Source organism: Saccoglossus kowalevskii, chromosome 19, assembly GCF_978046115.1.
Source record: "Saccoglossus kowalevskii chromosome 19, keSacKowa6.1, whole genome shotgun sequence".
Taxonomy (NCBI): Eukaryota; Metazoa; Hemichordata; class Enteropneusta; family Harrimaniidae; genus Saccoglossus; species Saccoglossus kowalevskii.
The window spans coordinates 19,330,347-19,348,999 of record NC_140659.1 but is presented as its reverse complement, the minus strand read 5'-3'; the positions used below and the strand labels follow the sequence as shown (position 1 = coordinate 19,348,999).

The 18,653-nt window shown below is 33.7% G+C and overlaps 1 protein-coding gene across 1 annotated transcript in view; it reads right to left on the bottom strand.

Annotated features, from left to right (window-relative positions):
- Nucleotides 1-172: 172 nt before the first annotated feature.
- Nucleotides 173-18,653, bottom strand: part of LOC100377392 (uncharacterized) — a 29,081-nt gene continuing 10,600 nt past the window's right edge. Inside the window, exons 4-8 of the mRNA XM_085493898.1 lie at nt 12,023-12,274; nt 5,779-6,023; nt 5,376-5,457; nt 4,641-4,919; nt 173-3,990 (exon numbers count right to left, since the gene is read on the bottom strand). Of these exons, the coding sequence (XP_085350024.1) occupies nt 3,749-3,990; nt 4,641-4,919; nt 5,376-5,457; nt 5,779-6,023; nt 12,023-12,274 (1,100 nt within the window). The 3' untranslated portion in view covers nt 173-3,748. The remainder of the gene's footprint in view (nt 3,991-4,640; nt 4,920-5,375; nt 5,458-5,778; nt 6,024-12,022; nt 12,275-18,653) is intronic.

Sequence of the window (18,653 nt, the reverse complement as noted above, 5' to 3'; positions counted from 1 at the left end):
ACATCAAACATTTCAATCATAGAAGTTCAAAAACCACAAGTATGTACGGTAACATTGCCAAATTGAATAGACACTAATAAAACACTAAGAATTTGTAATTCTGATAAAAATCTCCATTTGAAAATTGTACAAATATCAAAATGAAATAAATAAATAAATACAAATCACCAAATATATGAAATGTTTGACTTTATTATTTCTTTCAACAACAAAAAATAGACAAGATTTGTACATTTCCTGTGTTGATTTCAAACACACAAACCCTTCTGTGGATCAATGAACTGCACAGCAAAAATAGTGTAAAGAGAAATAATGGCACACATTTTCAGAAGAAAAAAAAAAAGTATTTCTGTTCCCTGCACTCAATCTGTTGAGGCTTATTTCAAACTGCTAAATGTTTTTTCTATATTTGGGGCAAGTGGACATTAAATGCCACACAAGGAATTTTTTTTTTAATAAACCAGCAGTTGTCTTTTAGCTACGACTGTGAAAGGGTCAAATCGGGAATACTACCAAAACTTTCACACAGTAATTGGTATAACTGAATGGAGCATTACAATGATACTGATACATGGATTTATTTGTACATATCGGTACTTGCTTTTAAACTTTTGAATGCCACATTTATCCTATTCTTATTTTGTACAACTTTTTAATATATATTTTTATTTTTATAATTTCTGTCTTAATTTAGGACCATAATTTCTCATTGGCTAGTTTTAATCAAAATCTTTGAGAAATATGGACAAAATTGACGTTATTTCATGAGTTGAGACAAATGCCTTTGGCGTTCAAAATGTTAAGCAGCCATTAAATAAAAAAAAATGGTAAAAACACAACATTTTATTTTTTATATAAGATATCTGAGAAGATCTATAATATAAATTGATGGATCGGATTTATCTTTTCAAAAGTTTAATCCAAAAGGAGTAAGTACAATTAAAGGAATAGCTGCAATGAATTTCAGTGAGACTCATTAGTGGAACAGCCACTGTTCTGAGTGTTAAAAGAAATTTGTTCAAATTGTATTGGCACTATGTCAACCATCAAAAATCTGGTTTACTTAACCCTTTGAGCGTCTAAATTTTACTTGACTGAATTTGAGTGCAGCATTTTACCTGTTTTTATGCATTTTTCCAAACAAGTTTTGATAATTTTGAACCAAATGGACTTACTTTTCTATTGGCTAAAAGTCAGGATCAACATTTTGGAAAAATTACAAAAAAAGTTTAAATTTGTGAATTGTGTTGAAAGTTGACTTTGGCGCTCAAAGGTTTAACACTAATTACACTCTTGGATAGTTGCATAGATTAAGTGCTGAGTGGTATAATGAATAATGCTGTAATAGGTTTATATCACACTTCACACAATAATAGAATAAATTCATATGAGTAAGAGGTTATTTACACAATCAATTTCAAGATATGTAAATTTGTTCTCTCTGAGGAAATTACTAATGACTATTTTTAAGTATTTACAAAAAAAAAAGATGAGACTGCATGTGCTGACTTCACCATCATTCAACAAACAAGTGACCAGTCATATCGTATTTGCTTAGTAGCGTAAATGACAGAGGTGGCTCTGTGATCAAAATAAGTTGTAGTATAATTACCCAGGGTACATTAAATGTTATTTTTGGTTCATGTAAGCTTATGTTGGAAGATGGTGCATATACGGTTATAGTGTTAGTTTTTGTCATCGCCATTGTTAAATACTGAAAGTGTTGAAGCAAGAGTACCAATGGTAAGGAACTTTTTTTTTCAACCATGGTTGTTTTCTGATTCATTAGCTTGGGATTACATAGCAAACGTGTTTCTGAACCTGGAACTGGAATTTCAAATCGCCATGTAAAAAAAAAAGTGGTCTGTTTCTCCACAACGGCTCTATGGAATTATGGGTAAGCTTAGTCTTTTTCCCAATGGAATCATGGGACTCGATTGTTACCGGTACTTGCACTATAAATCTGTTTTTAATACTGTGAGTACATTTTTTGTGTGAGATGAGGCTCACACTGAGATGTCCCTTTAACTGAGATGTCCCTTTAACTAAGATGTCACTTACAATACAAACGCTGCTATTGGTCTCCCTAATGATTGGTCAATGTCTATTGATTCATAGTTGTCAGAAGCAAAATTATGCATTAACCATAAGGTGCACGAATTTGAAAATAATTGTAAAACTTTTAAATAAATGTTTTTATCTGCAACACATTAGCACCTTCACCCTTATTTTCCAATTCAGTTAAAAGAAGCAAACAAAAATTCAAGTGGTGGGCATTTTGTAGAAAACTGACATTCGGGTGTATTTATACTTGTTTTAAATCAACTAAAAAAAACAGTGCCCTCAATGTCAGCTTTAGGTTAAAGTCAAGAAATCCAACATTTGATTTGAAAAAAAAAAATCAAAAATTTTAATTGTTTGTATAGAAATATTTACAAAGTTTTATTAATTTTGTTTTCGTCTAGTTTTATCCGAAACACACTATGCGCACATCTGTCCTGTGTTGCATACAAATAGCAGTGCTTTGAATATTTTCCACACCTTTATATATTCAATGTTTATAATTCAGAATACTTATTCCAAGTACTGATAAACCACCCAGCTATTACCCTCACATGTTAGAATGGAATAACCTAATGGGGGGAAAAAAAGCTACAGATAACCCAAAGCAAAATGATGTGGGAGAGAGAGTAGAAATATATGTTTTCAGCCCAGCATAGCTGGTTAAAAAAGAATTGTGGACGGAATAACACAAGTTTAATGGAACAATAATTTTAATATTGTACCAGTATCATCTGATCTAATATTTTGTCTAACAAAACTTAACAGTGATTTAGTGACTGACTTGTACAGTGGTATTAACTGTCACTTGTGGTGGTGTTATCACTCAACAAAAATCGGCGAAATGAAGTATTTTGGTTTTGAAAGTTGATCTACAAATTCATTCCAGTTGTCTTATCAGTCACCCTCATGTCAACACTGTTTTGGTGAGGTCACTGACTTGGAGACATCAACATTTATTGGATAACATTTACAATGATTTGGAGATAATTTTTATGAGATCAACGATGATGCGACTGATTTTGTGGCATCATCACAGTTGTCATGACAGCAATGATTTTGTAGCACCATTAATTTGATGACAGCAATGATTTTGTTATGTCACTGATTCAGTGGCATCATCATTGATCTGATGACCAAAATTGTGACATCACTGATTCAGTGGCATCATCATTGATCTGATGACCAAATTTGTGACATCACTGATTCAGTGGCATAATTATTGATCTGATGACCAAAATTGTGACATCACTGATTCAGTGGCATAATCATTGATCTGATGACTAAAATTGTGACATCACTGATTCAGTGGCATCATCATTGATCTAATGACCAAAATTGTGACATCACTGATTCAGTGGCATCATCATTGATCTGATGCCCGAAATTGTGATACCACTGATTCAGTGGCATCATCATTGATCTGATGACCAAAATTTTGACATCACTGATTCAGTGGCATCATCATTGATCTGATGACCGAAATTGTGATATCACTGATTCAGTGGCATCATCATTGATCTGATGACCAAAATGTTGACATCACTGATTCAGTGGCATCATCATTGATCTGATGACCAAAATTGTGACATCACTGATTCAGTGGCATCATCATTGATCTGATGACCAAAATTGTGACATCACTGATTCACTATCATCACTGGTCTGATCCCACACCAACAATGTTTTAGTTAACTTGCGAGTCTTCTGGGCACCATTGTGTCGCTTTGTTGTCTGACAACACTGATTTCAGTGACTGTCTTTGTGCTAGGATATCCTGATCTCCTACAGACATTGAACTGTAACGTAGACGAGGTTCGGCATTCAGACCAGCTTGCCTGGATCTTGGTGTACGTGTTGGTGGACGTGGTGAGTGGCTTATTCTGAAAATATCAGGTTTGGTCTCTTTCTTTTTCAATGACGGATGCTCTGAAAGAAAAAAAACAAACAATTTTCATGAAATGGAAGTTAATCACAACCACTGGTCAGTCTGACTGGGAATGATACAAAACTCTGGTGGTAAAGACCGAAAATGGGGACTTCATGTCTGTGCATCTTTCCACGCCTATATCTCAGACATGTCTTAAACTTCACAACCACATACAGATATGTATTAATTTCATGATCCCATTCAAGATGGTCAAATGACGGCAATTTTAGTGCTAATATTGCATCAAAATTTCTGCCATTAATTGGATTTGATCTTGGTCAAGCTTGAACAGATTTCGTTTTCGCATACATTGAAGACATTTGTTATTTTGTTCCACAAATTGGATTCAAAATGGTGGCTACTTTTTTTACCACTTTGAGTGCCAATTTTTTGTCGCCATTCAAAAAATTAAAAGCCATATCATTTTTTTTTCTATTTTACCAACATTTTTATAAAGACCTGTAGTCAATAGGAAATTGTGTACATTTGGTTCAAAAGAAAAATACTCAAAAACAAGCAAAATGTGACCCTAAAATCTGGGCAAGAAAAAATGTTGGCACTCAACGGAACATAAATTCCGCATGTTGTAAAAGTCAAACAAGTCTGATAATCTGTTATAATGGTGTCAAGGATCACTGTAAACTCTCACCTTTGTCTTCGTATATAGTGTCTTTATGTCCATTTTGTGCCGGGGGTTGCCATTCATATCGTGAATATCTTCCGCTAGCCGCTGTGTTCAATCTCTTCTCATTCTGACCGCCGTTCAAGTAGGGTAATTCCGTCCTTTCTTCTGGTTCTTTTAAGATGTTTGCCTGTTGTGTTCTCGGTCGTTCTTGGACCTCCACATATTCCGGGTTATTTTGTCTCTGCCAGTAGTCTTGTTCATTGGCCAGCGCTGACTGAATCATGTCCATGACCAAATCTTTTTCTGTGTCAAATATTAATTTAATTAGTCTTGAATATTCATAAAACCATAAATTTGTTGACTATTTTCTTAATAATTGTCAAGTAAGATTCAAAAATAGTAAAATATGCAAATTAGACGCTGTGATCTCATTGAGAATGACATAACCACGCAACTTCATTTTTCCCCTCAAATTGTGTTCAATTCTCTCACCTAAGGGTCCCATCATCATGTTCACTGGTTCACTGATCTATGTAATCATGGTAATTCAAACAGTGGACACCATGACGGTAAAGAACGGAACCTTATTTTATGGGCAAAAACAAGTCTGGTGGCTTTTTCGCTCTCAACGAGATCTCGGCAACAATTTACGTCCAAGTTCGACTTGAATATTTGAGATCATTTGTTGCAAGTATTTCAAAATATATTATTTTATAAAAAAAAAAATTTTTGCTGTAGAGAGTATTTATTACTACTAACCTCTTTGACCCGCTGAGACTAACCATGCCTGCACTGCAGGGATTGAATCAGTTTGTAATATCTGACACAGCATTTCTAGCACCTGTAACAGAAAATAATAATAATTATATTGTATCTACTCGGATGTAAAAAATGCCTTCCATCGTAATTTAAATGTAGTAATTTGAAAGTGTAGTGCAAACTTGTGTACTTAAATTAATGTTTCATGTTGAGTAAAAACATGGCTGGTAACATGCGATATTATTGGTCAAAACAAGTTTGAAAATAAGCACACAAACTGACTGTACAACACTATTGATTGACAGCTTGCTTCTGTTTTTGTGACCGACTGCAGCTTGCGAGATACCGACTGCAGCTTGCAGGATACCAACTAGTACTCTAATGTGATTTGTTCTTAGCTCACCAATGCTTCGTTGTCTGCTTCTGCAGCAATATGGTGAAATAGTTCTTTTTTTCGCTGCTGTTGACGAGAATATCCTCGTGACATGGCACGTGATGGTGGTGGAATCAATCGTCCAGTATCAGCCGAATATACTGCAGTTCTCTTTTGATCCTTGGCTTGAAATTTCTTTAGTTCGTCATTCCATCCTAAACCAGCTTTTTCAGTCATGAACTTGAGTTCATCTTTCCATGAATCAGTGACAGGAACTGCAAAAAAGAAAATTGAGTCAATATGAAATTGTTTAAAATCTTATAGTTGATGGCGCTCTCTAAGCCAAAATGACAAGCAACTGAATCACAAAGATTTGCTGTGACCCAACTACTGTAAAATACTTTATTTTAGCTGGAATAAATTTTCGCTGAAAAGAATTTTTGGGTGCTTTGTACATGTAAGTTTATGATTTTTGATGAGTTGAATGTAAAATACAGGAAAAAAGGTACATTAGCTGGATTTGTTTTTAACTGAATCATCCTTTTATAAAAAAGTATTTTACAGTATTTGTGCCAGTTCACTGGGCATTGTTGACACAACAGAGAATATTATATTGGAATATATATATATATTACTAAAGAATTTGTAATCTGGTAAAATTAAATTTACAATTTACACCAAAATAAGTGTAAAAACAATGGAAAACATTTTTGTTTGTGATTCATGTCGCCTGTACAGTCAAATATGATTTTATTCTTGATGATTGTCCTCCCCAGTAGTTACCAAACTGACTCAACTTGATTTAGGGAGGTTCCATTTTGACTCTCGATACCTACAAAATCAGACCTGTTAGAAGGCACACTGGTGGTAACATGTCAAAATTTTTTTAATCTTGTGCAAAATGTACTCTAAAATGTTGACATTTTGTCACTGTTGTTACATTGCTGTCATTGTGTTACAGGTTGTACGTTTCATGTTGTACCCGCTAAAACTGAAAGACTTATCTATTCTATGATTTCCCCATGTATGAGGGCATTATTTTCTATACTGTGGCAATACACTGGTACTACAAGTACAACCTCTAATGACTAAAACGTCTCTGACTTAAATGGATGAGAGGGAAGGCATTTATATCGTCAATATTTAATCTGTGGGCGTCAATCAATAAAAAAAAATAATGGTTTTAAGTGATTATAAATGATGAACGAGTACACTGCGAACAGAGTTGTCCATTCCAATGTCTGTTATTTTGATGTTGTAGAAGTGCTTGCTCATAAGATCAATACCTGTATAAGAATTCACGCCAATTAGTTACTAGTCTTTTTCTTTTGTTAATTTCAATGTTTGCAAGGACATGGATTCTAACATTGAGTCATCTAGTTTTCTGATTTTTCATTCTACCAACCGTGGTCAAATGATTGACAGCTGACAGTGTGTTATTACTGCGCTCTCCTTTCAAGTAAAGTTGAATATTTAATATTGTGTTAATTTGATTACTTAATTCTAGTGACAGTAACTGACTAGCATGTAGGAATATTGTACATGTATATACTAAATCATTGTAACTGAATTGTCATTGTTGTGTTTCACTTTGAATTTGTTTATTTGTTGATGAAATGGACATATTTCCAATAGCTAAACATCTCGATTACAAATGGGGAAAATAATATGCTGGTTTATTTTGAGAGATGTGACAAATGTTGATTTGACAACGATTAAAACCATTAATTTTCACTGGCATTTAGTTTCACTATTTCGATGTCTTGAACAATTTCGCGGGGTTTTAAGTTCACAAATTCTATTCTTATTTTACATGTTCAGATGGATTTAATTTAGCAGATATTACATTTCATCGAAAAAAAAATAATTAATATTCTGTGAATAATTACTGCCTGTACAGTATTACCATATTAGGTAAAACCGCAGCCAAAATATTGTTTTCTGAATCATTAAAATATGACTCGTGGAAACATATCTGTATTGACATATAAGTACATGTGCTTATAATAGAGCAAATACGGTATAATGTAAAATACTTTATTTTCGCTTGGAATTAATTTTCGCTATTTTCGCTGATGGAAATAATTCAGTGAAAATAAAATCCAGCGATTATACCTTTTTTCCTATATTTGACATTCAACTTGTCAAAAATCAGTGAAAATAAATTCCATACAAAACACCCAAAATGTCTTTTCAGCGAAAATTAATTCCAGCTCAAATAAAGTATTTCACAGTAAAAAGCCTGTGCAGAAACCATTGACAGGAAATGATTGTCATTGTCTGGGTTGTGTACATTCTGGATATATTTTCCCCATTGACGTTGACATCCTTGAAGGTTTTTCGTGCCATATTTAACTTTGGAAATGACATAAATCACATTTGAGGACTAACTGCCATGGTAAGTGAACTAACTGGAAAGACGAAACAAAATTGACTCGTCTAACGTTGATTGCAAGCATAGACAAGCTAATCTAATGAATAATATTCTTTGTTAGACTTTACGTGTGAATTTGATAAAATAGGTTGCTATGACATCGACTACGAATTTATTCTTCTCCATGTACTTGTGTAGTTACGAGACAATGAAGCTGCCCAGCCAGCCACGCTACTACAGAGATCTTGATGTTGCTATCACGCGATAACATGTACCAATACTATTGCACGTTAATTTTTAAAATTACAATTCTACGGTTTATTTACTTAAATTCAATATCCAAGATAATCCAAAAAATAGTGCTGCATTTAAACGTGACTTATCCCCAATTTAAGGCATTAAGGATAAAAAAAACAAAAAACTTTTTTTATAATATGACATCAAACTTAACGATGGATACCTTTCAGCTCAAGTACAATAAATTTTTGAGTTTGGTCTTTGGACTCATCGAAGCGTGGTAGTGTTCACAGTTATGAGTAATACCATATCTATTGTTTGTTGATGCCAACACGCTACAGGAATGTCAATTTTAATTATATGTAATGTACATCGATAAAGTAATGAACTAGTCATATGTCCTACCCTTTATTCACTTCCCCTTTGTGAGAGTTAAAACCTTAGCTACAGTCAACATTGTGCATAGTACCGCATTGTCTGTCTACAATATCTGCTCACTTTAACAACTGTAGTGAAACACTAATTTGCAGTTGATTCTTTTGAGCTTTGTTCCCGTTTCTTTGTTCGCTTGTTTGGATCCGATCTGCGAAAGTGTGTGTTGTTCGTAAATGTTTTGCCAAACAGGGTTCCTAGCTTTCTTTATTACCATTATATGTTGGGGGGGGGGAGTCTCAGGTCATGGTACTGTAACACTAATAGCTGTGTTTTTCATGCAGAAACTGTTGCCAGAGTACAGACCTTGAAATTGTACAGAAAAAAGTGACAATTTGACACCAAGAAAAGTAGTATTGACACACTTGTACTTCTTTGTACATTAACACTAACTTTTAAAACTTCTTACAGAATAATACTAGTAACAAAGATCACTGAGGTCAATTTCAAATTTTAACATTCCTCGCTGCTAAAGTACCATTAATTGTATGGATCAAAACATTGATCACCGTATATATGTTGGGCTTTATGATCCACACTATGTTAAGAGCTAAGAACCATCTGACTCTTCGTTTTGGGAGCGTGAAGGGTAACTACAAGGTGAAGTGACAATCATACTTCAAATTGTCTTCTTTTTTTTCATTGTATAATTTGACAGTCTAAAATGAAGTGATTGTAATTCTGTTCTTGTAACTAGGCCAACTTCAAGTCATTCATCGAATTAGGCTAGCACAGTACGCATTGAAATATACAACCCATCACCCAGGACAGTGCAGTGCCCAAACGCAATAAATGGTTACAATTACTTGGAGACTTGTTGTTATAGTTGTTATGCTCCTCCAATTGAATCGTGAAATAATGGCATGTATCGTTAATAATATAATACTCATTTATTTTCCGCACTTTCAATTTTCTCCATCTGATGATTTGATGTTGCTTGTGACAACAAAAGTTATTGTGACCTGTCATCTTAACGATCCCAGAAAAAAAATGTTCACTGTTACGAAATTAAGTAGTTTCACTGACCCACAAACTTCTCAAACTTTTGTTTCTCACGAAATCAAAGCACAGTAATATGTTATTTAGAAATGTCTTGCAAAAAATTGTTCCGATAATGTAATCACCATTTTGTGCACCCGTTTCGGGTATTTTTTTTTCTTTATTTTCAGCACATCTATAAAATTCAGTATATATTATGCTTCTAATCAGGCGAATATGGTATGCCAATATTGAGCTTATAAGTATATGCAACTAAGGCAATGTGTTTTCAGACTGTTGATTTTATTACCAGAGCCAAGTACATTGACAGTGTAGGTGACAGTTTCTATGGTGATTGACTGCGACTGTAAAATTAATTCTGGTCCACTTATCCTATATAGATTCTAATTCTCTATGTTTATGTACATACAACTTCAGTTTTCAACACAGTAAACATTTAAACAATAGTTATTGTCATAAAGGAGCAATAGTGGGCACCTTACAGATTAGCATAAATCCTGAAGTACGTGAGAAGGATGGACGTGTTTTGACTGTAAATGTTAGGTCGTTTGAGGTCATCGCTTCATTCTCGTCATCCATACCAGACATATTGTAACTTGTGAATAGATTTTAATGAAAGCTTACAAGGTTTTTATTTGTACAATGTATTTCTTAAGTCCCAACCATGCTTCCATTAAATGCATACCCACTTGTGGTGGTGTGTTACCATAGTAATAGTCAGGGCTGACATTAAGAATTTTATCAATTTTGTTAAATGATGTTTTATTGTAAATATCATGTCGTTTAATTCTTTAGTGCGCCTAATAGTGTGGTCATTTACTTAATAGCGTAGTTCTAAATTCAAATAAAGTGAAGTGCCCTTTTTTGTTGTTCGTCTGAATATGCGGCAGTGTTACCATGGTTACTTGGTAATTGCATTTTTTCCCTCTAGTTTGAAATTTAGTACCAACAGAATACAATTTTAACATCTCCATACCACCCTGAGATTTGAATAAAGCAAAGTGCCTTTTTTTGTTGTTCATCAGAATATGAAGCAGTGTTGCCATGGTTACTTGGTAACTGTATTTTTTTTCTCTAGTTTGAAATTTAGTTAATAGAATGCAATTTTAAAATCTAAAGATTTTGCATGTGATGTCACCCCCCCCCCACCCTGAGGTGTTTTACATGTTGCTTTAATGAGGGTCTCCAGCTGTGATGAATCCTCAAAGTGCATATGGCATTTGTTACTGTATTACTAGCGAATTCACGCAAATAACAGGTGTGTCTATGGTCAGCATGCGTGTAGTCGTGCAATTTTTGGTTTAATGAATTAATGGCTATTATAAGCCCATTTCTGATATTAATCAGACATGAACCAAATATTGCATTTATTGTATGCAGAATTATTATAATATGACTTATTGTTATACAGCTGTCACTGTAACGCCATAACTCACAGCGTGCCGTAATTTTGCAGTATTGTACTGGGTATTTTCATCCCACCATATTAGGAAATACAAATTCCACATATGGAGCGTTTACGCGCGTGATCATCCACTAATAATAAAAACAAACATGACAGTCCAGTCCAAGGTTTGACCGGACTCCACACAAAGAAGTTCACTCAATATGTTCTAAATTTTTTGGATTTCTGTATTCCCATGTATCCTTGGTAGGAAAAGATGTACAATAATAAGATTATTACGAGGATTACGCAAAATATGCATTCAGACAGTACGCCGTCGCATCGGTGCGTCAGCCGATACTCCTGCTGTACTGTCTTTGTGCATACTTTTTGGTATCCTCGTAATAACCTCATATTATTACTATAGACATACCTATGCCATTTATATGCACATTCACTACTATGGTATGTTATTATATTTCTACCAAAATAAAATTAACCATTCCATAAAAAGTTGTATCTGCATTTGTGCATACTTTGCGATATTGTTGTGATTAACCTTGTATTATATAGAGATACCGGTACATGTTTAATCTCTCACAAAATACCAATGTTAACTTTTGGGTATGTCGCCTTTCACAAAATATATCTTTCCTTTTCTTTGTGATCAAGGGAGAAATTTTTTTCATTTCATCCAAAATTAACATAAAAAGTACTGAATATACATAGCTGCCAGTAGTATGGGACCCATATATCTAATACACGGATTGCCACATTGACCACAGTCCGTTGCAATCTTTGGCAAATAAATGAACCGTCTGTGATGTGTGTTCGTGTGCGAAACTTACCCATGCCATACTTTGTGGCTTTTTCTTTGAATCCCCATGGATAGTTAGCCAATCCAGTGATCAAATCCAGTGGATATTTACTGGTGTTTATCATCGGATTAAGGTTATGTACGTTATAAGACACAGAATGCACAGGCATACGACCGGCGTACGAGTATAACTGTTTTGATTCTTGCGTGTTTGGTCTCGTGTAACGTGGGTTACTGATGAATCCTTCGTCATGTACGGCACATATTGGTATGTCAAGTAAACCTGTAAGCGAGAAAATAAAGATGACCTTAGTTTAAGTTTGAAATCATTCGTTCGTGATGGTACTGTGCGTGAAACCTGCCTGAATATTATTATCTTGAGTTGTTAATGAGGCATTAGCCAAGTCTTTAGAGAGGGGACCAGATCCCCATGAGATTTTAATACCATCTCATCTGACAGAGCACTTAAGTTTCACACTTTAGCTGTCCTTTTGGCGCAAAGGATTATGAACTAAGAATAGTTAACTAGTTATCAAGAAAAAAGCCTGATGAATGCGTGTTTTTTTTTTTGCATCGCTTATTTGCTGTTTCAAAAATGTTGTATAAGTTGTTGTTTTGTTTTTTTGACAAGTTCAGTGCAGTGTCATGATCTTCACGGTATGGCTTGAGGCTGTGTAAATTAATGCATAGTGTTTTCAAGAGAGACCCATAGGGTATGTGTTGCCATGCATGACTAGAATGAGATACAAATATATGCAGGAATCCAAGGACTTTAGTTTAATCTTCTGCAGTCGGTTGGCTCACTGACATTTTCACACGCAATTTAGAAGTCATGGCATTGCATATTTTGCCAAGCAAAGTGCCTGTCTACTGTCGTTATTTGCATTTGCTGCTAATTTATACTTGCGTGTATTTTCAAAATGGCATAATTTGATCAAATACAACTAAGCTCTGATTATTTTGTGTTGACAGCGTCTTGTCATTTTTACGCATGAATAAGAAAGTACAGGACAAGAATTGTTACAAGTTTACGACATAATTTTACATCTTAATTAGCTAAACAGGGCTTGTAAAAGGTAAAACAGTGTCAACCACAGTAGTTCTTTTACCCATAACTAACTTGTTTAATCCTTTGTGGTCAAAGTTTAATTCTGGTACCTTTCACAAAATAGTTCCATTTATAGTCTGCGAAAAATGTTGATAAAAAAAAAAAAGAAGCAATGTCACATTGTGTCTGATTAAATTCAGTAAAAATTACAGAAATTTACTCAAATTAAGCGGGGAGAATTTTTTCTTGTATTCTTCAATATTTCTGGAAATGTACACTAATTTTGGAGCCAACAGACAAAATTTTAGTCTTTTTTTACTCAAAAAATTTGGCTGTTTTTGTCCAAATCTTCTGAAAGAAAATGCAGACTATAAACGGAACTATTTTATGCATTTGTGATGAAAAAGGGAAACTGGTGATGAAAAGGTTAACCTGTATATTGTATATTATATTGTAAATAAGAATGTTAGAAATCTGATTAATCAGATTTCTAACAATGTTGAATAACTTATCAAGTAGAAATTATCGGTAATTTGTTTTAATTCACTGATGTGTTCATCTTCCATGTCTTTGAATTGTAATCTCATATTTCCCACCATTTCATTCAATTATCATTGAGCGCATATGTTTTATTATTATACTTCTGTCACCGTAACACCATATGTTACAGTGTGTCGTAATTTTGCGTATTTTCATCCTACCATATTAGGAAACGCGAATTCCAAATATGGAACGTTTACGTACATAAGCGTCTTCTAATAATAACCCCAGGGTTTGACCGAACCCTACACAAAAATGTTCGTTAAATTTGTTCTAAACGTTTTGGATTGGCATGCCCATGAAGGTTATTACGAGGATACTGCAAAGTATGCACTAAGACAGTACAGCGGGAGTATCGACTGACGCTTGCATATTATTTACACTATTACATATTTCATTTGTTAAATACAGAAAGATACAGCAGGAGAAATGAGATTTCAAAGATAAAGCAAAAGTGATTTTATAAAATTAAAAGTATTAGTACTTTGATACTGTGCACCAAAAATCACGAAAATTAAGTATCTCTGAGAAAAAATATGTTTAAGTAGAAACTTTCCTGAAATTATAAAGCCCTCGCAATTGACATCAAATTGAGTCGAAAGATTGATACCGGTAGTATACTGGCAACCAATGAAAACAACTCTGTTTTCAACAACTTCCTGTGATGTTGCATGTTAACAGGTGGAGTATTTGTGTGAGTTAGAGAGACACTGTCTGAATTCAATGAACCTATAATCATTAATATGCTACTGAAGGTGAAACAGTTTGACCTCTGTTATAGATTTTCAATGTTTGAACAAACCAGGTTAACGTTGCATAACAGTTTGATGTAACCTGCCGACAATAGTTCTTGTTGCTATGAGGTTTGTTGTTGGCAACAAAGCAAGCCATATGACAGCTCCCCAGACTATATTACTAAGTGGTATTTGAGTTGTTACTATACAGGTTGAACCCCCTTGTCAATCAATATTGATTTTATTTCATTTATTACCTTGCTTTTAATTAACCGCTTCAGCTTTTCTATGTAGCTTAAAGGGGTTGCAAATGTGTGTCAAATTTGAATTACAGTAGTACCAGCACTATTGGTATTAAATAAAAAGCAATTTGTAAGTTTGCACGCAATTGTTGGCAATGTCATTTGTCCTTTATGCTTTACCCAATTTTATTCCGAGTTGGCAAAAAAAGCAAAACGTTGGGTTTGTATTTGAAATTTGCACGTCAATTTGTTTTTTGATGCACTCCATTATGGACAACTGGTGGCCATTTTGTTCCTGCAAACCCAATTCAACATCAGTCTTGGTGAAGATCACACACACAGTGTAGATTACTGTAGGTTTTACAATTCAATTCAAAATGGCCGACTGACAGCCACTTGTTTATTTTAAAGTGTCTACACCTAATTCACATCATGATCAAAGACAGGAACTATTACCAGGGTACATTCATAATAACTTATTCAATAACAAATAGGTAGCAATACACAGGTGACTGCGTTTAGTTAGTTAGTTAGTTAGTTAGTTAGTTAGTTAGTTAGTTAGTTAGTTAGTTAGTTAGTTACATGTAGTTATTTTTTTTTTTAAATATCATCATGGCTCCCTAATATTTCTATTTTCGTATACCAAACTGTTGAGAATATACATATAGAAATGCTTCTTTGCACCTTGACTCGTGTGATAACAAATGAGAACTCAGAGATGAACCCTTTTAGTTAAAATGATTCATTTTATGAGCTATCAGTTTTGAACATAAAAACACATTTTTGATGAGATTTTTGTTGTAAAAGGGAAATGATGTACCAATCAGTTTTATGATCGTTTCAAGGACGGGTCATGATATAACGAGAGAGGAAATTAATTGCTCTTGCGGTATTTCTCGGTTACAGTGATTGTAGTAATTAAGCAAATTGCTTTGATTTAATTCACCTGTGGGATCTGGAAATTGTTTCATTGTTAGAAAATGTATACACATTCAAAGTTTTTAAAAAAAAATTCTTTACAGGATTAATTTCCCACTTTATCATCAACAGATATTGGGTAATTCATAATTGATCTTTTTTAAGTGAGAGCCACAACTTGTTTTTGACACTCAAATAGTATTCCATTCTTTTCTATTCTCTCATTCAATATTTCCATGGTAACATAGATCAGGAAAATAGTGGTCATGATGACAAGAGAGAATGGAACACTGCGTGATAGACAAAAACGAAACTGTTATCACTCGCTTTTTATGAAATCTTAGTATTGGGGAGGGAGTTTTATTTCATTGGGTTGGGGCAGATGCTGACCCCCAAAAAAGCATATCTCCAGGAAAAATTACAAAAAAAATTATGAAAAATAAAATCTACCACACTGAGTGAACAAAATTGCCTTCAGTTTTAGATATACATTGTATCAGCAGTTTGTGCATTATAGCTTGTACATGGACGTAAATGTTGGTTGCTGAGTAACAAGTGTATTAATATGACTTGCTGGCTCATTAACCAGTTTACTGCCAAAGTTAAATGTTGTCACATTGCACAACATAGTCCAGATTTACAAATATAGTTAATATCAGATATGTTAATCAAAATTTCAAATTATTTAAAAATGGTAAATTCACTCACTCATAGTTGTGCAAAATTGATAATAATTATTTTAAAATGCAGTACATGGGGGGGGGGGGTGCTTCAAATTATCAGGAAAAATCACATGCCTGTGAAATTGATGTATTATTTCCATAGAGTACTTTCATTGACACTGTTCGTGAAACAGTAATTTTTCTCGCACAATTTCTTACATTAACGAGATCTCTTTCTTTAAAGTGTGATATTACTCCCGGTAAGTGTCCTTTCTATTCTTGTATCTGAGGAAGCGATGAATGACTGCTGACATTTGTTTTTTTAAATATCGCATATTCACAATTATTAGGTATGACTCAATAGAACACTAAAATGTTTTCGAAATCAAAAAAATATAGGAACTCAATGTCTCGCATAAATTTTACCCTTTATATTAAATTTAGACAAAATTGCTTCCAAGGAGCTGTAACTTTAAGAAGCTATGATTTATATAATATGACTTTTTATGATTATATGCAAATAAAGATTTAGTATTGCTATGGCAACCCCACACATACTTGCTCTATTTCAAAATATAGTGCATAAAATATTTGATTTATTTAAATCTGTTTTTAAAATGTTTTCCCAATTTTTGGAATGAATTATGATACAATATAGTTTTCAACTAAATCATGTTAGGTGAATTTGTATATAGCAATTGACTATTAGCCTAAGAGGGTGTACTTAGTTGCATGTGAATGGAAATCTCCTTGGAAAGGCAGCTCGATATCCTTACTTTAAAAGGTGATCGTTGTGGCGCAGTGGGTTTTATATGGGTCCCATAGCAACGTATACGACGCATGTCAAATACATTGTTTATTTATTTGAAATTTGAAAACGTGATGCACTGTGACCGCTGCCCTTTAATGCATGGACACTCATAGCGCCAACTGTCCATGACGCAGGGTGTAACGTTTGTGTGGCATTGAATGCGATAACCTGCAATCCATACCTTTGTAAACCTGTTAATTTAATAACTTTCCTTAACCTTTCGCAGCTTACCCTGCAGTTTCAGTTTAACTGCCAGGCTATGTCATTTCATCTCTTCTAACACTTTATATTGCCGTTTTCAGCCGACTGACAAATCTGAAAAGATCGTTGTTCAAACAGATGGCAACAAATTGAAAATATGTCATGGTGATTAAAATTACCAGACTGGTTGCCATGACATCATTCATCCCCAGAAAAGCATTCTACCTACATTACAAAACAGTTTAGACATGCATGTAGAGAGTATATACTTGTTGTTGAATTCACAGCTTTCTGTATTCTGTACTTGCCTGCAATGGTGTCTTTTCATGATTATATTTGTTTGCTGTCATGACAACCATATTATAATACATTCATAACATACAGTTTCTGATCTTGTCAAAATATTATATATTACTATGGCAACCATGTTTTTTTCTTCCCTCTAGATTACTTTGATATCTTGCCAGATTAATATACTTTCAGCGTAGTTTGAACTTATTGATGATAATCTTTACAACGACCATCATGACTTTGCTGTTCAAATTTTAGAATGATAATTTCTGGTATTTTTCATATACTTTAGGATATTTATTTGGATTATTATATTTTTGCTAAACAGTCCATTTTATTCAATTTATCAGACAGGATTCAGCTCTGTCTGTTTAATCTGGCTCTAGTGACAATAAGAAAACTTAGTGATCAGCACAGGCCATCATGTGTGATAAGGGTTCCATAGCAATATATTCAACACGTAGAAAAGACTTTTTTTTGTTTTCACTATATTCAAACATGCACTGCACGATAACCACTGTCCTTCAATTTTAATGACACAATTTTACTTCATTCTTTTGTATTTTCTTTTATTATTGAAATTTGTTTCATTATTTTGGATCAAGTGCACGTAATTTACCACTTGCTATAAGTCTTGTGTAAAAAATATGTAAAATTTATCTTGTGAAAGGTGGCAAGACAAAGGTTGATTATGGCTTTCAAAGGTTTGATTAAATATTTCAGAATTATTTTTCAGTATTCATTCATCTCACATAGGTGGATTGATAAAAAAAATCACAATTTGTGTGAAGAATGCAGTGAGACTGAACAAAAAGGCGAAATTATGTATATTTTCTAAAGTTAACAAAAAATTGTAACTGTTAAACCAAAACATTGACGCGACCAATTATTTTTAAAATGGATGAACATGCATGGGCGTTAATGGGTTATCTTACCGAAATGGTATAAAATATAGGTATTTTCATCATACAAGTTGTATTTTCTATTTCATATGTTAGTATGTGATGCAAGCAGACCGGGGTACACCTGTAATCTGTTGTATTTATATAACCCAGACTGCTGAGTGACAGGTGAGAGGAACTCTACGCATTCTCAGTCGCCTCATTAAGTCATTGTGCCTGCAGTTGTACACTAACTGCTTTATTTATACAAATATTGATAAAAGCTGAAGTCATAAAATACATTAATCTAATAATATATTCCAATTATATTCAC